Raw genomic sequence first — 19,278 nt, 5'->3', positions numbered from 1 at the left:
GTGCAGCTTTGTAGCAATGGGTAATTTAGGTTACAATCTTTCAATTTCCAAACATGGTTTGTCACCATTCAACATAATACTGAAGGTCAAGCTGTAAAGTCCATCACAATGCAACAGTACATACATTTCACATGGGTAGGGGAATCAAACTTTGCAGGAAATGGATCTTATGGCTCGAGTCTTCACTAAAATGTTACCACTGACGAAGGTAGCTCACTGGAAATTGACTTTAAAAAGTTATTGCTTAATAAACACATATTAAGTATGATACAGCATCTCTATTTTCAAAGTAATGCTCTGGTTCACAAATTAAGAAAGTAACCAATAAGAGATTCTCCCATTTTAATCCCCAGCAGGTCATTTAATAATTCACATTTAATAGTTTATTTTAAATTAGATAACACTTACATCAAGTTCCGTTCAAAAAAGGATACTGCAGGGTTAAATATTCTCATTAACAGGTTCTTTAGAAGGACATTATCATAAACCACAAACTTCTATGCCACTATTCTGGTTTTGATAATTGACAGGCCGGGAAAGAAAAAACACTTTTACCTTGCAAATCATATCCTGCATTTTTTTTATTTATTCCATATGACAAAATAGTAACCTAGACTAAGACATCCATTTCAATCAGTAGATGTGTCAAGCCAACAAGGTTTAATAAAAATATTGGATATAGGTAACAATTCCCAACTGGTTCAGGTTGGTTCCCCAGCCCTACATGGTATCGCAGTATAAAAATAGTGTCTCTCTTCACCATGTAGAGAGGAACAACCAGCACCTGAATACAAAAGGGTTCAGTCTACCTACTGCCCTATTTACATTGCTTTAGAAGTCTTAAGTTACAGATCCTTATGGACAGAACACTACATGGTACCAAATGCTAACATTTGGCTAACAAAAATTCACACCAAAAAATGACACAGATAAATAAAACATTCAAATGCTGAAAATACAGCAACGTTAAGCCACCTTACAACTTGTTTTGTTTTCATTTTATTTATGCTCTTGAAAGGTTGCCAAATTCCCACACTTAGTGCTTTAAAGGTGGAAGTAACACAGGATTGATGCATTGTCCTCATTGTAGGAACAACTCCCCTTGTGGTAAATACAATAGTTTTAGTGGGGGTATAAACAGCTCTTCTAGGATCAGTCATGTCTCTTCGTATTGGTTGGTCATGACAAGATGGCAGAAACAACCAGTAAAGTGATACATTTTAATGTTCCTTAAGAGAAACCTAAATTCTTTTCTCAATGAGCAGATTGTCCCACTGTTAGTCCATTCAAAATACCCGCCATGCAATTCCACCGTGTGATTACCGTGTCTTTTGCCCAATCCTTATTGCAATATATCTTCAAAAACAGCTTCATACAAATGGAAGTTTGTACACCACCGTCCACCGTGCTTTCAATGCAAAAAAAATGAGGTAGTACTGTACACGAAACGGTTACTGTTAGTTCAAGTTTTGATTAAGCTCCACCCATCCCAATTTGCTAGCTTACTTAATAATAATGTAGATTAAAAACTTTGTCACGCTTCTTACTATGGTGCACCATTAATTAATGATCACCAGTTGTGTCACTCTTTTACCATAATGGACAGTTGTGCTTGATACCCAAAGCATTCCAAGAAGACAATTAGCCAGTCTGAATGGATTTTCCAGCATTTTAAACATTAATGAAAGTTTACAACATTTTTATCAAATTCATAACATATGCTTTCTTATTTTACATTTAATACTTGTCTTTAGTCTATGGAAATTTGTTGTTCTGTTCTAAATCTGCTGTGTTTAAAAAGGTCGAAAAAGATTTGCAAAAAAAACTCTTTTATAGATATTCGTCTCAGTCATAGCATAAGGTGCAAGGTACTTTAAATATCCCAGCTCCACTACTGAATTCAAATTATACAAATTAGTTTGATGTGAAATTCCTCCAGTCAATAATTTTAGTGAAAAACATCATTGCGAGTGCAAAATTGGATGTCCCACTTTCTGTTCACGCTGCTGTATTCAGTTAAATTTGTTGCTGGTGGAATTTACCCTCTTAATGATCAACTGGCACAAAAATCAGACTTTCAAGGGGTTCAACAGTGTCAAGAGAACTTTCAGATACACAATATTAGGTTTGTATGGCTTCACTTTGTTTCTAGGTCCTCATTTCATTTCATCTACTGTACTGCACAAAAATAACTCGCAGAAGTATTACACTGTGCACCGGCAGTATTATGATCATGTTCTGGAACAACTTGCTCTCAATCAGAATAAATGACTGTTACATAACCAAACTTGTGCTCAGTTCCATGAGCTGAAAACATATTCCTGACAGTTTTCCTCACAACTTGACTGTTCTCCAACCTCCATCCACATGCTCATTGCTGACTCCGTGAAGGTTGGGCACAGCAATATCAGTGATTGCTTCTAGTTACTGACCAGTACTTCAAAGGAGTTACAGCCACAATCTGAGGGGAATGGATGCAAGAGAACACCTCAATTACACATGATGTCACAGCATCTGCTCCAGACATGCTTTTACATTTGATGATACTGAGTAATAATGATAGTTCCAGCTCAAGTAAATCTAAATCAGACAATTTAATGAATTGAAGCAAAACTCACTATTCTAACTTGGAGTTAATTATGACAAGCAAAGGGGTTATAGTTTCCTTAAGGGCTCCTTGCTTTTTTTTAAGTCCAAAACATATTATGTCATCAACACAAAAGGCGAAGGCTCCACGAAGTGTGCAAAATATTAGCGACTCTGCAGAGCAAAGGGGCAGAAAATCTTGTGCTCCAGTGTACAAATGCCCCTCTCTATGGTCACTGAAAAATGGAGCAAAGCCAGAGCCTACTGGCATGTAGATTTAAAAAAAAATCTATTTGTGCCTCACAATTTGATATTCTGCTGCAGCAAACACAAAGCAAACAGAATAATAAAATAAGGATTGCCAAAATACATTTCCCCTGATCTTAACACTTAAAAGCAGATTTTAATTGGAGAAAATAACAATAAAAGTTTTCATGTTGCCACCTACTTTAGGGGAGAAATAAGGTGTCCTGTTATCAATTTTTACAAATTCAAAAATACAGGACTCTGGTGGATTCACTTCCTTTTGTATAGTTTTAATGCACCCATTTACACATTAGCATACATTCCTGCGTGTTCCATTTTAATGTAGATGCTAAGTTGTGTGAAATGATTAATTTAACATCTACGTTGGAGTTGAATAAGAAAGGATTTTTCTCAAGGGAAGTATTAACTGGGCTAAAAACAGTTGTCATCCAATTGTAGATGCTTTTATTTTAAAAATAAAAACACATTATGTGATGCATGTAAGTATTTTAAAACTATATGCAGTTCCATGGCATCAAGAAAGTCCTAAATGAACTCATTACCCCCTGCCAAAATATATTAGTACAGGGTTGGGCCAGCAACAAATGTGTACCAGTTGATCAATTAAATATATTAATAATTTAAAAACAGAAACAGGCAGCACAGGTAAGGAAGAACCATCACATTTTTTTTTGCAATGGGTCTATTAAAGTAACATTTTAGCATAAAAATGTTAAAATAAAACAGGCTAAACTTTGCTTGGAGGACTGAGATACTATATTCCATGATTAAATTTTAAAATGTACTTCAGTATACACTTGATTTCTGACTGTTTAAATAACAAATAAGGTGTGTTCTCTCTACACAACTGAAATTGGAAAGGATTACATTTAGTTTAAATCCCAGTCTAAATTTTTTTAAAGTTCGTTTAATGGAGGATTTCACTTTTTCAAACATAATCCTACCCTCTCTCAGCGGAAATACATTATCTGACCTAAAAGGGTTAAATAGCAGCTTCTTTAAAACAGTTTAAAATTTTCAACCAAAAAGTCACAACGGCATTCAGTTGCAGTTGGGAAAAAGAAAGAAAACTTGACAAGTCTACAAGTTTTGTTCTTTCCATAGGTGAGAGAAGATACTTTCAGACATCATTAAGTATCTGGCTACAATTTAAAAACATGGAGATATACATATCTTGCACATATTTCTGCCAATACCAAAATTGAGAGTGGGTTTGGACACTATTTCTGACCCGCATAATTTTGACAGTATAAATAGTACAGACAAGCACATTTTTTTTATATAATACACATCTCCAGGGACACAAAAATCACCGTTTTTTTCTTTTTAAAGAGTAGGACATCTTAAAAAGGAAAACAAAATTATAATTTCAAGTTTCTACTTCATGTGAAGACAATTAGCACACTTGTCCAGCCATACTTCAGTCAGTTTATGGTTTCCAGGCCCTTAGCGATTCCACTCACAGTATCGTTGTCAAGGAACTAAATTAGAGCTATGGCCCCACCCAGTTTCCAATCCATCAAACAGTTCATCTGTTCACGGTAATCAAGGGTCTGTTAATTTTATGAACGTACAATTTTCTTTTTAGTTTTGAAGAATTTTTTTGTAAAATTTACTATTGAAACAAGTAGTACCATGCAAATCTTGCAAGACAACTCAAACCATAACCAGAATTTGGAACTTTCATGGTTCTGGGGATGAGTAAAGGAGCAAGAAAACACCAACAACTGAGTATTTGGAGTTGAAATCATATCTTAACAACTATTGAAGGTATGCTCCAAAAACTGTACATAATATAGTACAAGATTCCAAAGGTAAAATGGTCCATATGTTAATTATATTTAAGAGTGCCATTTTTTAGTTAATGCCAATTTCTTTGTTATCTTCAATAAATCTAGCGAATGGCCGATTTGCTCCGCCTTCTGTGCTTGGTTTCTCCAGCCCAGCAACAGGCGGACTGCCGCCTGTGCGAACCCTGTCCATTCCACTGGTCACATTAGTTAAAGCAGGGATACCACTGCCACCCAAGCTAACAGGAAGCTGAGGAATGCCTCCATTCTGTATAACAGAAATCTCGTTATTTTTCAAAGCTAGACCATTTGTAATAGCAGCAGCGTATTGGTTCCAGAATGTTGCATCAACATTCATTGCCCGAGCTGCCAAATCCTTTTGAAAGATCTCTGAGAACTTCATAGCATCACCACCTAGTAAAGCCATTGGGTTCTCCACTGACAGACGACGCCCTCGTCTTGCTGGAGCATTATTCCACATATGGGTTCCCATGTGAACCTAACAAAAAACACAAAACAGTAACAAAAAAAAATGCACTGTTAAAAATAATATATTTTCAAATGCAATACACTTTTGATATGCAATACGTTTCTTAAATTATCCCACTATTACAAACATCTGCACAGATTCTCTTAAAGGATTTCATTCTGCAGGGAAATCTTGAAACAGTGAAGTTTGCCAAATGCAAGTCTGAAACAGAAGCATAAAATGCTGGAAATGCATAGAAGCGCCAATCAGCATCTGAAACAGAAAGATAGATTAGCATTTTGGATGCATGACCTTTGTCAAAACGAATCACTGTTTCTTTCAGAAGCTTAACAACCTGGTAGGCATTTCCAGCATTTTCTATTTAATTTATTTCCAATTTTCTGTTTTTAAACATAAATCCACAAATTCAATTTTGCTGTGGTTATATTTGCACCTAATATTCATGACATTCACCATCAGGTTTTCAAACTGAATATTTTAAATATGTTTGCAGTTTATGGCTTTTAATAGCAGGTTAATAAGTTAAATGATTGAACATTCAAATCTTTCAACACCATATTTCTATGTTCCCTCACTACTTATGCTGCTTCATTTGGATTATTGGATATTTTGACAACAGCAACTTAAAGTCTTTGACTTTTGACTCTGAAAAGCATTCCAGAGTGCTTTACAGAGGCCAATGAGAAAAAAAAGTGACAAATCAAAGAAGGAAATGTCAACAGAAGGGATGAAAAGCTTGGCCAGAGTTACCTATTTTGTGGTGAAGACTGAAAATAATTACTTCACTAGCTCTAATGGTTAGCTTGATGCAATTGGGTTCTTCCAGGATTGAATGTCGAATATTATGTGCCAACTAGTAAGGTTGCAGCATGTGTTTTGAAGTTGATCCAAGTCTACAAAGGAATCTGGTAAGAAGCAATAGAGTGGATTTTAGGGTTGGCAAGCGAATATAACTCTGGTTATGTGGATTCTTTAATCTTTATTGGAGTTGCTTGATTTGCATTTCCAAATGTAAATAGGAATTTAAAGAAAAGAAATCATGATGACAGCCAACTGTTTGCTCACTTTCATGACTTGGTTGTAAATTCAATAAGGAACGGGAGTCAAAGATGGATTCTTGGAGCATTTTGGGGCTAACATTTTGTGGAAGAGAAACCAATACGAAATGAAAAACCAGGAGGTAAGCGTAAAATCAAGCATTAACAGACTCAGAGATAACAAGGTATAGAGCTGGATGAATACAGCAGGCCAAGCAGCATCAGAGGAGCAGGAAGGCTGATGTTTCGGGCCTAGACCCAACAGACTCATACTTAAGTTTATACAACCAAACATCCCATGGTAGTATTCATGGTTAACTAATAGGGGTCAAATTTTGCCAACTTACCACACAGCACAGATTGGCATGAAATATTTTAAATTCTCAGCCTTGTTTTCTAATTCTATCACACCTCATTTCTGCAACCTCTCACCTTACAAACTTCTAACATTTCTGCACTCCTTTAATTCTGGCTTCTTGCACATCCTCAATTTTCACCTCTTCATGACTGGTGGCCATGCTCTCAGCTGCCCTGGCTCAAGCTCTGCAATTCCCTCCCTAAATTTCTTTGCCTCTTTATCCTCCTTTGAAACCTATCTCTTCCACCAAGTTTTTGGTCACCTGTGCTGACATCGTTTTATGTGGCTTGGTATCAAATGATGTTTAATAATGATCCCGTGAACCAGCTTGGGATGTTTTACCATATTAAAAGTGTACACTTTTTTTTTGAAGTTGGCAGACTCAACATGCAGTGGCTCAAATTTTCAGCTGTTTGTGACCTCTAGTCCATCCTTTAGTCAACGTTGAATCTGATGGAATATGGTCTCCTAACATTTACCTTCTCATTTTCCCATGACAGTATTATTTGACATAATGCACAATAAGTTACTTTTGTTTCTCCGGTGCACTTGCACTTAAGTGGTTATGCTTTGGGGCCACAAGTCTAGTTGTGGTGAAAAAAGAACACTGTCTATGGACACTCATAGTTGAACTGCTGCCTGGTCAATAAATTTGCAAATCAGAATGCACCTGTCAGTTTAATTTTGCAGCTCAATTATCTGAATATTAAGCCTGCTTTGCATATGAAACAATTCAGTGCATAAACTGAAGTGGGATTCAAGATTAATTCAGAGTAAAATACTTTTAGTCTGAGAAAATGCCAATGTTCCTGAAATAAGATGATATCTAAGTCCACTTAGTATATTTGTAAGTGTTGATTTAAGCAAAACTTTCTCTTTTCGTCATATCACTATATTTCTTTGTTAACTGAAGATTTGTTATCAAGACACTATATGAGTAAAATAATTATCAATTGTCATCCAAACTCGTGCAAGAAAAAGATGTTAGGTCAATTGTGTCAGAATGTCATTTTTTTCTCAGTTTGCTTAAAGCTAAAAACTTTTGAAAACAACTGATGTCAGGATTTATTTTACTAGGATTGCATTTGGAAACTTCTTTTTAAATCACGAAGGATGTTGGGTTGGAAAGATATAACTCTTACAGTGCTACTTGTGCAAATATCCTGCTAAGTTAACAGTGATATTGACAACGGAGATGTAAATGAATGAGCCAAAATAAAGCGGCATCCTCAATTTAGGAGGCTTTTTATGGAGAACAAATTTCAAAATATATTTAAAAGCTTGTTAGCTTAAAAAATGATTTTCATTGACAATGTGCCTTATCATATTGCTTAGAGATGTCTCAAAGTGACATAGATACAAAATGTCTTCAAGGGCTTTGCAACTTCAGAGGAAATCCTGTTTTTTCGCAGAAGGGATCTCCAACTAAAATTATGGTGGCAGAAACCTTGAAAAGACACTTGGCAATCAATGTAATTGGTGTCATGACTGTTTGTTTGGTAAATGCAGCAGCCATTACGTGTTAAGTAAGTTCCCATAAACAACACTGAAATAAATCATTATTCAGTCATTTTCTGATAATACAAATTGAGAAGACAGTAATCCAGGACACTGGAAGATCTTCCTTAATGGTACCAAAAGTGCTTTAACATGCATTTATCCAAAACTAGTAGATATGTCCTTGTTGCTCAAAATATAAAATATAGGGTCACTGAGACATTGACAGTACTGAAGGAGGTAATTGGCCCTGAGTCCATTCTGGCTTGCAGAAGAGCAATCAAGTCAGTCCAACTCCCTGCTCAGTCTCTGCAGCCTTGCAAGTTGACTTTTTGTCAATGCTCATCCAATTTCCTTTCAAAACCATTGATTGTTTTACTTTCACCTCCCTCATGGGCAGTGAGTGCCAAGTCATCAGCACTTGCTGCATACAAAAGTTCTTCCTCATATTTTCCCTGTATCTCTTGACATTATTTCTGAAATCTGTGTCTCTTAGTCCTGTACATTCAGATAATTCAAAGATTATTTTCCTATCTACGTTATCAAAGCCTGTTATAGCTTTGTAACCTCTATCTTTGCTCCAAAGGAAGTAAACCCAACCTTTCCAACTTAATCTTATAATTAAAACCCTCCTCTCCCTGAAAGAAAATTGCTAAATCTCTTCTGCACCTTCTCGGGGACATTTGCATCATTCCTAGGATGGAATGACAACTGGACAAAATGCTCGAGCTGGAGCTTAACGAGAGCTTTAGTTAAGTTCAGCAAAACTTCTCTGCTTTTGAACTTAAATGCCTCTATTTATGAAGTCCAAATGCTCTCAATATGTCCTGCCATCTTCATTCACCATTGAACACGCACCCCTAGGTTCCTGTGTTCCTGCATATCTTTTAGAATTATGCCTTTAAGTCCATGTTGCTTCTCTCATCCATTCTGCCAAAATGCATCTTTTCAAACTTCTCTGCATTAAAGTCAACTTCCCACGTTTCTGTTCATTGTTCAAATCTATCTATTTGCTTTATCTTCTAAATGTGGTGGTTGGTGTAAAGATGGGCTGGATGCTACCTTTCACAATCATGAACAGGAAAGCACATTGGATTTTATGCCTACCAGACACCTAAGTGGTCACCCTGTGCGCTTTCTGCCAGATCATTTCTAGGGCCAGAGATATCCTGCACCAACTAAAGCGACTCGTCAGTCAGAGGCCAGCAACCACTGGGAACTGCAGTACCACTTCCAAGGCCAAAGCTACTGGTGGCACAGCAACATCATGGCTCAGTGGTTAGCACGGCTGCCTCACAGCAAAAGGGACCTGATTCCATTCCACCCTCGGGCGACAGTCTGTGTGGAGTTTGCACATTCTTCTGGTGCCTGCATCGGTTTCCTTTGAGTGCTCCAGTTTCCTCCCACAGTCCAGAGTTAAGCGGTTTAGGTGGACTGGCCATGCTAAATTGCCCATAGTGGCTAGGGATGTGCAGATTAAGTGGATTAGCCATGGGAGATGCAAGGTTACAGGGACAGGGTGGGGGACGCTGTTCGGAGGGTTAGTGTAGACTCGATGAGCTGAATGGCCTGCTTCCACACGGTAGGGATTCTATGATTCTGTGGAGGTCCAGGAGCAGTGGGGCCAGTAGGTTACAGTTCAGGGAGATCATAGGATGAGACTCATGGGGAGAGACAGTTGGGGGCTGGAAGGTCAGAAGCAAGGGCTGGGGTACCTTTCAGTGGCCATCTCCCTGCCCCTCATCACCCAAAAATTAGGTCAGATTAACTAGCCCCCCACTCCACCCCTATCCTCCCCTACAAAACCAGCCAGGCATGCTGCTCCATTTGTTGCTTGAAGGCAGTTGTATTCCTGCATGTAAGGAATAGAGTTAAACACAGTGCTGGCATGAACATTTTCTTAAGTCACATTAATTGTTCACTCAAGGGTCTCAACTGTTGGCAGGGTGTGAAGGCCTTCCACTCAGTTAATGCCTGTGGTGGCAGGAAGGTGTATCTCCTCAGTACTTATCTGTCTGATTATTTTCTCCTTCCGTCATCTTTCCTGCCACCTTGACAGGGGAAGATCCTGTCCTACGACCTGTTGCAGGAAATTCCTACTACCATCCCTACAACTTACTATTTGCCATTCCTCCAAGTTTGGTATTATTGTCAAGTTTCAAATTTCTACTTTCTATTCCAAGATCCAAGTCACTGTAAAAGTGATTTCTCACTAAGTCTTGGGTAACACACTGTCTATCACCTTGCAGTCTGAATAAAAACCAACCATGCGCCGTGCCTGCTGATTTCTAACCTGAAGTTCTTTTTAATCCAATTGTACACTTGCCTTCCTATTCTGTAAGCCTCAAACTGGTTAACCAGTCTTTTACGTGGTACCTTGTCGAATGCTTTCATAAAATCTACATAGACAACATCCATTGCATTCCCTTCATCAACTTTCTCTGTTGCTCATTAGAAAAACCAATTAGATTAGTCAAGCATGATTTTCCCTTCACAAGCATTGCTGGATATCCTTGATTAACTCAAACCGCTGCAAATGCTTTTTGATTTTTTTTTTCCCCTGTGGAAGGATCCCAAATCCTTACTTAACACAGATGTCTAATTGGCCTGTAGCTGTTAGTATTGTTCTAGCACCCTTTGTTGAATAAGAATGCCACATTTGTCACTGTCCAGTACTTTGGTACTTCCTCCATATGTAGGGCATCTTGAAAAATTAAGCAAAGCCCACTGTTGTCTCACTTTAAGGGAAGGTGATGACCCAGTGACATTATCGTTAGGCTATTAATTCAGAGAGCCAGGCAGTTTTCTGGGAACTGGGGGTCGAATCCTCCCATGGCAGATGGTGCAATTTGAATTCAATAAAAACAAAATCTGGAATTAAGAGTCTAATAGTGACTATGAATCCATTGTTGATTGTCAGGAAAAACCCATCTGGTTTGCTAATGTTCCTTTAGGGAAGGAAACTGCCATCCTGGTCTACATGTGATTCCAGACCCACAGCAATGTGGTATACTCTTAACAATTAGGGACAGGCAATAAATGCTGGCCCAGCCAACAACGTTCACATGCCGTGAATGAACAAAAAAGACGCTCATAGTTCTTTCAGTAGTGGGATGCAAACTATCTTGACCAGGTGACTTAATTACCTTATATATAGCCAGTTTTTCCAGTGCCTCTTCCTTTTCAACTTCCACACTCTGTATTGCTTCCACTCTCCCTGATTCTATTGATACTTTATCAGATTTCTCCTCCTTAGTAAACACCAAAACTGAAAACTCATCAGGTTCTAGTCTTGCCTCGAGTCTCTAAGCATATACTACCCTCGTTGTCCCCAGTAGGACACACTCCATTTCTTACAACCATCATACAATTTACATGCTGGTAAAAGATTTTTGGATTTCCTTTTATATTAGCTGCCATTTTTTCTGATACTTTCTGTTTGCTAGTTTCTTCCCATGTCACCTCTCAACCTATTATATTTTACCTGGTTTTCACATAAGAAATGCATCATAAATCCTCCTTTATAAATGTTTCATCATCATCTCCACCTCATCATCCATGGAATCCTGTTTTGGCTCCCTCACCTTTTGCTCTTTTGGAATGCACCTAGCCTGTACCTGAAGTGTTATCTTAAGTGATGATGCGAGTATTTAAAGTCCTACTGCTTGATAGATGTTACAGCTCTCTGTGATTTCCCTGAGGATTTGTTCCTCTGTCTCTCTCACTGTTCTATAGGAGGCTTATAGAATACTCTAAGGAGCATGATCCTAGCTCTTTTGCTTCTAAGCTCTAACCAAATGCACACTGTCCTTGGGCTGTAATCGAAACATCTCTTTCTAATGCTACGATGACTTACCTAATCATTACTACCATTTCCTGTTTCTTTTCTTCTCTCATGTTTTCTGAACACTTCATATCATAGTGCATAAAGTACCCAGTTCTCACCATTTTAAGTCATATTTCCATTGTCACAACGAAGTATTCCTAGACTATTTGTGCTTGTAGCTCCCTAACTTTATTCATCATGCTTTATGCATTTATATACATGCACTGTAATCCTCTCTGTGCACTCCTTGTTGGCCTTCATAATCCCATTCTACTATCATGACACACATTCCTTTCTTTGGTACTGTCCATCTTATGCATTGTTCTTCTTTTCTACTACTGTACATGGCTGTCCATCACTGCCAATTTAGTTTAAACATTCTGTAGCCGCATTAATGAACCTTCCTGCAAGTATGAGGAGTAACCTGTTCCTTTTGATAGGTGAACAGACCAGAACTGGTCACAATGTTCCAAGAATCCGAAATCATCCCTCCTGCCCCATGCTTCAAGCCACATATTGATCTTCCCTATCTTCCTATCTCTACTCTGGCTACAGCACGGCACTAAAGAATACAGTCCCTGAGGTTTCACATTTCTCCCCAGAAAATCTGACCTTAAAGACAGCAAATATTGAAATCATATGTCATTGATAACAATATTTACCACAACTTCTGGCTCACTCCCCTCCCCCAAGAATATTTTGCATCAGCTCTGTGATGTTCGTTACCCCAGCACTAGGGAGATAACTCATCATGCGGAGCTTCGATGATGGTTACAAAAAATGTATGTCTGCCCCGCTGTAAGAAAGGAAACTCCGCTAATAACTGTATTCTCACACTTTGCTGTTCCCTCCTTGTTGCCATAGTGTTGGATGCACTCCTTCAGAGTACTGTCACTTCCAACATTTCCCATTCTGAGTGTCTGTTTAAAAGTAGTCTCCTGAGCTGCCTTTGTTTGACTCCTCTTTCAAATGACCACCACATACTATCCTGACCTCTCACTGGTCAGGGGTGATCACCTCCTGGGAACAGGAATGTCTCATCCACTGTAGTCCTCTGCAGTGATGCCAATAACAATGCACAATAATAATTGACAGGTCAGTTTTCACCTATTCACTACAACTAGGGTTGGTATCTGTAACTTTTAGGACCCTAAGGTACTCATAATGATATAGACATGTACATATAACAACACATTAACACTGATCTAATTATTAAAATGAACTGATCTGTGCAAAGAACCTGTGCATGTAAAGCAGTTCAAAGCTGTGTTTGTCCTGAAATACTGAAATCTTTGCTGCATTTAATGTCCAACAAATCTGATTCTCTCATTCAAGCAGTACGAACAGCAATTCATAGAACTGCCTGCTATTATTTTAAAGAAAAACTACACAATAGCAACAAAATGCTTTGTTTCACAGTGAGGTGTTTTGTGGAGGAGGGAAGCATTCTATTTAGAACGGGAGCATTCTTTAAAAAATGGCAATTGACTTCAGCCAAGCTGTGTAGATCCAATAACTGATCTCAAAAAAGATAGTCTAGGGACAGAAGAAAATCAATCGTACTGCTCCCTCTCTTATTCAGTGACCCCTGTTGGATAGAGCATGTGCAGATGTCAAATGAGGACTGTGATAATCCCTAAAATAAATAGTCTGGAGACTCTCCAGGCTTAACCATGAAAAGTGGAAGAAAAATAAACACAATTTATTATTACCATTACTATTGTTTAACATTTGACTTTAAGAACAAGTTTTTAAAAAGTTACAAGTTACTCCATGTAGGAACAATTTCCATTTAATTAGATTTGTTCTCATTGCCAAAATTTGTGTTAAAAGTGCTGATGCACAGAATCATCAGGGTGCAGTGTTTAAAGGAAGATTTTAGCTGGTAATGTAACCTGACTGTTTCTCTCCCTACCTGATGTGCGCTGCTCAGGCATTCCAATACAGGCTCAAAGCAGGAAGAGTAGCCCATGAAATCTATGATTGAATGAAATCTTTCATTCAATTCGTCCTATGTTGCCCACCATCACCCACTTCAACATATAACAAATGGGCACCTCAAAATATGTTTACAGTTTGTTAAGGAAAATGCGTACATGAACTAATGTACATTCCACCTTTTGAAATTTCTTGCTATATCTGTTAAACACTTCAGTAAGGCGTCTGTCAACTATTTGATTTGTTTGCAATCTCTAATATTATATAATTTTTTTTCCACTCGATAATATCTGTTACCAGTATATGTCATTTATTTTGAACCAAATACTAATTAGAAAATCAAAATTCCAACTCAAACTACTGAGGAAAAACAATATGAAGTTATTTCTGGAGGAAAGAAATCCCCAATGTTATTCATAAATATTAAATTTGAAAACTGAAACAGACTTTATTGGCCTCGCATGATGAATTCGCATGGAAGTTACATTAATATAATGACAAATTATGTTGCTGATTTCTCTCTTCTCCTTCTCCTTCTCCCCAATTTGACTTAGTGTTTTGAACAGGCATGTCATCAACTACAAATAAACAAGCAAGCAATGCTTTGCAAGAACTGTTATCACTTGGGGGAATTTTAGCCTAACTCTCCAGCTGAGAAACCCAGTCAATCAGGTGAAATACTAATTTTTCACCCAGCCAAATGGTGGTAATTTTAATCCTATCCCACCAGTTGGGAAACTGATAGTTTGGATGTAACAATGGTCTCAAAACTGTCCAATTTTAATTTCCATCAAAGTCATTGAGTAATACTGGGTGGGGTGTAAAATTCACACCACACCTAATCCTTTGGCTTTCCCACCTGATGACCTGAGTCACAATTGTGCCCACAATTGCATCCAATCTTGTGAAGCCAAAATATTAAATATGCGGACAATGCACACAAGTTGATGCAGGACGATGCTTCTCTTGGACACAGCTCGGAGAGGCATTGGGGGTGTGCAAGGGGTTCTAGAATCATAGGACAAAGCATCAGGATGTCACAAGTCATTTAAGACTGAAATTAAAAGGAATTTCTTCACTCAAGAATTGTGGACAGTTGGAATTTGCTATTCCAGAGGTCTGTGGAAACTCAGTCCATGAGTATCTCAACACACAAGGCCAACCAGGGCAGGACTGACACATTTAATAGTAGGGGCCCTGGGGAATGTTGCTGAACAAAAAGACCTAGGAGTCCAGGTGCATAGTTCCTTGAAACTGGAGTCATAGATAGACAGGGTGGTGAAGAAGGCGTTTGGCATGCTTGTCTTCATTGGACAGAACACTGAGTATAGGAGTTGGGAAATCATGTTGCGGCTGTACAGGACTTTGGAGGGGCCACTTTTAGAGTACTGCATATAACTCGGGTCGCCCTTCTACAGAAAAGATGTTGTTAAACTTCAGAGGGTGCAGAAAAGATTTACAAGCATGTTGCTGGGACTGGAGGATTTGAGTTATAAGGAGAGGCTGAATAGGCTGGTGCTTTTTTCCCTGGAGCATTGGAGGTTGAGGGATGACCTTATAGAGGCTTACAAAATCATGAGGCGTGTGGGTAGGGTGAATAGCCAAGGTCTTTTTCCTAAGGTGGGAGAGTTTATAACTAGAGGGCATAGGTTTAACATGAGAGGGGACTGATTTAAAGGGATCTAAAGGGGCACCTTTTTCATGCAGCAGGTGGTGTGCGTATGGAATGAGCTGCCAGAGGAAGTGGTGGATACCATTGCAACATTTAAAAAGCATCTGGATGGGTATATGAATAGGAAGGGTTTAGAGGGATATGGGCCAAATGCTGGCAAATGGGACTTGGTCAGATTGGGATGTCTAGTCAGCGTGGACAAGTTGGACCAAAGAGTCTGTTTCCGTGCTGTATGACTCTATGATAAGATTTCTAGATTCTAATAAAATCAAGAGAAATGAGATAGCATGGGAATATGTAATCGAGAGACAGGAGATCAGCTGTGAACTAAAATGGCGGAGCAGCTTGAGTGGCTAAATCACATTATCTTGCTTTTATTTTCCTATGTAATATTCATATTTGGAAGCCCTGTTGCCACTCTATGCTCCGTTCTCAATTGGGATAAAAGTGTGGTGGGGTCAGGATTGGAATTGGTCTCAGAAATAGTCCAAACGGGTGGACGTGTATCAGCTATATGTTACATGCTGCATCTCAAGTTGTTGTTCCAATTGTAGAAGGGCTTCAGGATAGCTCATCATCATGAACCAAACTGAAGTGGCCACGGAAAATCAGATCGACTGTTCCAGCTTACTTATTCATATCTGACATTGACCAACACAGAATGTACCCATGGGTTTGAATTCTCCAGGGTGTCAAGATCGCTTCCCATTCCTAGAAAGATGGGGAGTCTGTCCAAGGATAAAATGCCTGTGGCAATGTAAATTAATGGCTACGTGGTCCCAAATGCTGCGAGCACCTGGTAGCCGCTGCTGGGACTACAGGCGGTGTCTAATAGAGATTGTCACTGCAGCCAGCCAGCAAGGAATGTTGACCGGAGTTGGAATTGATTACTTAGTTGGGGGTCATTGCCTGGACAGGGAGATGAGGGTGGGGTGCAAGGTTGGGTTTGAGAGCCTGGGGGAATAAGGTATGAGAGGAAATGCGAAAATGTGATCCAGTGCTGGGGCTGGGTGCAGTTTGTAGTGAAGCCACCCTTAGGCAATGGAGACATGCAGAGGAGGATTGTCCCCTACAACACAACCCTACACCAGCCATGTAGTGAAAGGTACAACACAGAAGTTGCTGGGAAAGCTCAGCAGGTCTGGCAGCATCTGTGAAGAGAAATCAGAGTTAATGTTTCAGGTCCAGTGACCCTTCCTCAGAACTCAGTTCCAAAATGCTAACAGATGCTGCCAGACCTGCTGAGCTTTTCCAGCATCTTCCGTTTTTGTTTCTGATTTACAGCATCCGCAGTTCTTTTGGTTTTTGTGTAGTGAAAGGTATTTGAATTCTTACGTGATATGAGCCTCCCATTACCATGGGTGGAATAGCAGCAGATATTAGGGGTTAGGCCTTAATAGTGGGTTGTTGATGCCTCCACTGTCCCCTGTAAAACTATATACAAATTGGTGGAGGGGATGGATAGGTAATGGCCATGAACCAAGTTTATAAGCCAACTCCCACCTTCAAAACTCTTGATGGAGGAGTGTAAAATTCAGCTTATGGTAAAATAATAAAACTGGGGAAGCAGGTTAGGCCAGCATTTGTTGCTCACGCCTAATTGCCCTTGAGAAGATGCCTTCTTCAATCACTGTGATCCTTCAGTGTAGGATTTTGACAAAGCAACAGTGAAGGAACAGTGATATATTTCCAGGTCAGGTTTGGAGGGAACTTGAAGGTGGTGACGTCCCCATGTGCGCCTGACCTTGTCCTCTGGTGATACAGGTCATGAGTTTGAAAAGTCCTGCTGGAGGAGCCTGGGTGAGTTGAACCATTACATAGTGCCCCTTAGAAATTATATATTTGTCATCCAATTCAATAGCAATGTTTAAAATTTGTGCATGAGCTATACGTGCAAATTTGTGACATGTTGAAATATACAGCTATAATAAACTAAGACGAGTTTTCAAGGTTTAACGCCTGTAAACTTATATCTGCTACCTTTCCAATAGATAGTGGTTTCTGATGAAGGATTAACAAGACACAGAGTGCTGAATTTTGACTTTTGCATCTGAAAAGGGAAGGAACGTTAAATGTAATCCTAAATAGCATGCACACATTCAGTTTCAATCTCATAGTTTTAGAGTTAATTCACTAGAACAAAATAATAAATTTAACCAACTAAAAGTTTCATTGGAAAAGAAAATCAATTTTGTCCATTTTATTATTATGTGGCATTTTTAAGACTGACAGTTCTTGAAGCCCATAACCATAATTTTTAGTGTAATTATATAGGATTTAAGCAAACACAGTTTAAAGTGCAGAATGAAAGTCATTTTGCATTCAATCTTATTAACTACATAGCTTAAATTGTATATTATGTACTTAATCAGGCTTCCAGCCAAAGCTATATAATCATTGTAATATTATCAGATATCACATAGCTCTGGATTTAGAGTTAAAAATGCACATAACTATTATGGAACATTCTAACGCTTGTTAAACACATATATATAGCTTGAATTACTCATTTATCATATTTTGTGTATATGGTACCCATCTGGAAATGAATGAACTGCAAAACACAAGGATTGTAATTTGCTTTATACAGTACACTTGACTAGAAATCTCTTGCTTTGTTGCATCAATGTGTACAATTTGGAATATTTAGCTTGAACAGCTACTTACTGGCAAAGTTCTTTCAGTGTTTATGATGCATTTCCAAAATTCTAGACTTATCTATACTGACCTTTTCAAAGGGGTAACTGCATTGCACCTACTGATTTTTTAGTGAGACATTTCCTATAGATATATGCTGGTCAGATACATTCCAGTGACAAATTAAGTGACAAAACCGGATAGGCTTGAATGAATCAAATGGGGGCTGTTGTACAATGTGTAGGGTTAAAAAATTGAATTCTGTAAGATGATAAGGTCTTTCAGTGGTCAAGGTCATACTTTTTTTTAAGTCTTAAAATAATATTTAACAACATATGTAATGCATTATTAAGTTACATTCATCATTTCTTTATTATTTTACCACTTTAAATTATTTATCCGATATATCAAATGTTTTCTTGACTTGTAACTGACTAAAGTTAGTTCATCACAGATGCGTATGTGTGTGCATTGTCTGTAAATACGACCTATTCAGCACACTGTATAAAGTCAAACCTCAATGCAGACATAAACAATATGTGATTGGACCATCTTGTTAATCGTTAAAGCATTACATTCGCTGTTGCTAACATTTTGAATCAGGTTTACTTGAGCAGGTTCATGGTTTAAAGAGTCGTAGCCTTTAAGTTCTTATCACTAATTTATACATTAAAATGATCTTACCTTAAGATTCCCTTTTGTTGTAAAAGCTCTGCCACAGATTGTGCAGCCAAATGGCTTTTCACCAGTGTGTGTGCGCTCATGGATCTGAAGAGCACTTGCAGAAGAAAAGGTCTTCCCACAGGATGGACAGTTATGCTGCTTGGGTGTCCTTCGAGGTGGCGGTGCCAGAATGGGTGTCATACCTGGACTCATGGCTGTCTGTGGTGCAGATGGAGCCTGTATACCAACTGGAACCTGCGTACCATCACCTAGGGAGATCGGCTTGCTGTGACCATTGACTTCCATTTTGACCACGGTTGGTGCGGTGCTGGTGACCAGGCTAGGAGTACTTTGGGTGGGACCTAGAGTGGAGTTGGGTTCAAATAACTGAGAAGGAAGTTCTTTCATCTTGTGCGTCAGTAAGTGCTGTTTTAAATTACCCATAGTGGAGCAACCACGATTGCAGATTGTGCAAAGAAATGGACGCTCTTTAGTATGGCTGCGGTAGTGAATTTCC

General features: G+C 38.6%; 1 protein-coding gene across 2 annotated transcripts in view; it reads right to left on the bottom strand.

The window, feature by feature from the left end:
* Nucleotides 1–563: 563 nt before the first annotated feature.
* Nucleotides 564–19,278, bottom strand: part of LOC109913077 (sal-like protein 3) — a 64,969-nt gene continuing 46,254 nt past the window's right edge. Inside the window, exons 3-4 of one of the 2 annotated variants that reach the window (XM_048596348.1) lie at nt 18,783–19,123; nt 564–5,142 (exon numbers count right to left, since the gene is read on the bottom strand). In XM_048596348.1, the coding sequence (XP_048452305.1) occupies nt 4,711–5,142; nt 18,783–19,123 (773 nt within the window). In that variant the 3' untranslated portion in view covers nt 564–4,710. The remainder of the gene's footprint in view (nt 5,143–18,782; nt 19,124–19,278) is intronic. The other variant, XM_048596349.1, reaches the window with a different exon arrangement.

The sequence above is a fragment of the Rhincodon typus genome, chromosome 4 (genome assembly GCF_021869965.1).
Source record: "Rhincodon typus isolate 14 chromosome 4, sRhiTyp1.1, whole genome shotgun sequence".
NCBI classification, from domain to species: Eukaryota; Metazoa; Chordata; class Chondrichthyes; order Orectolobiformes; family Rhincodontidae; genus Rhincodon; species Rhincodon typus.
The sequence above is the reverse complement of the archived record's forward strand: the minus strand, read 5'-3'. Positions and strand labels throughout refer to the sequence as shown.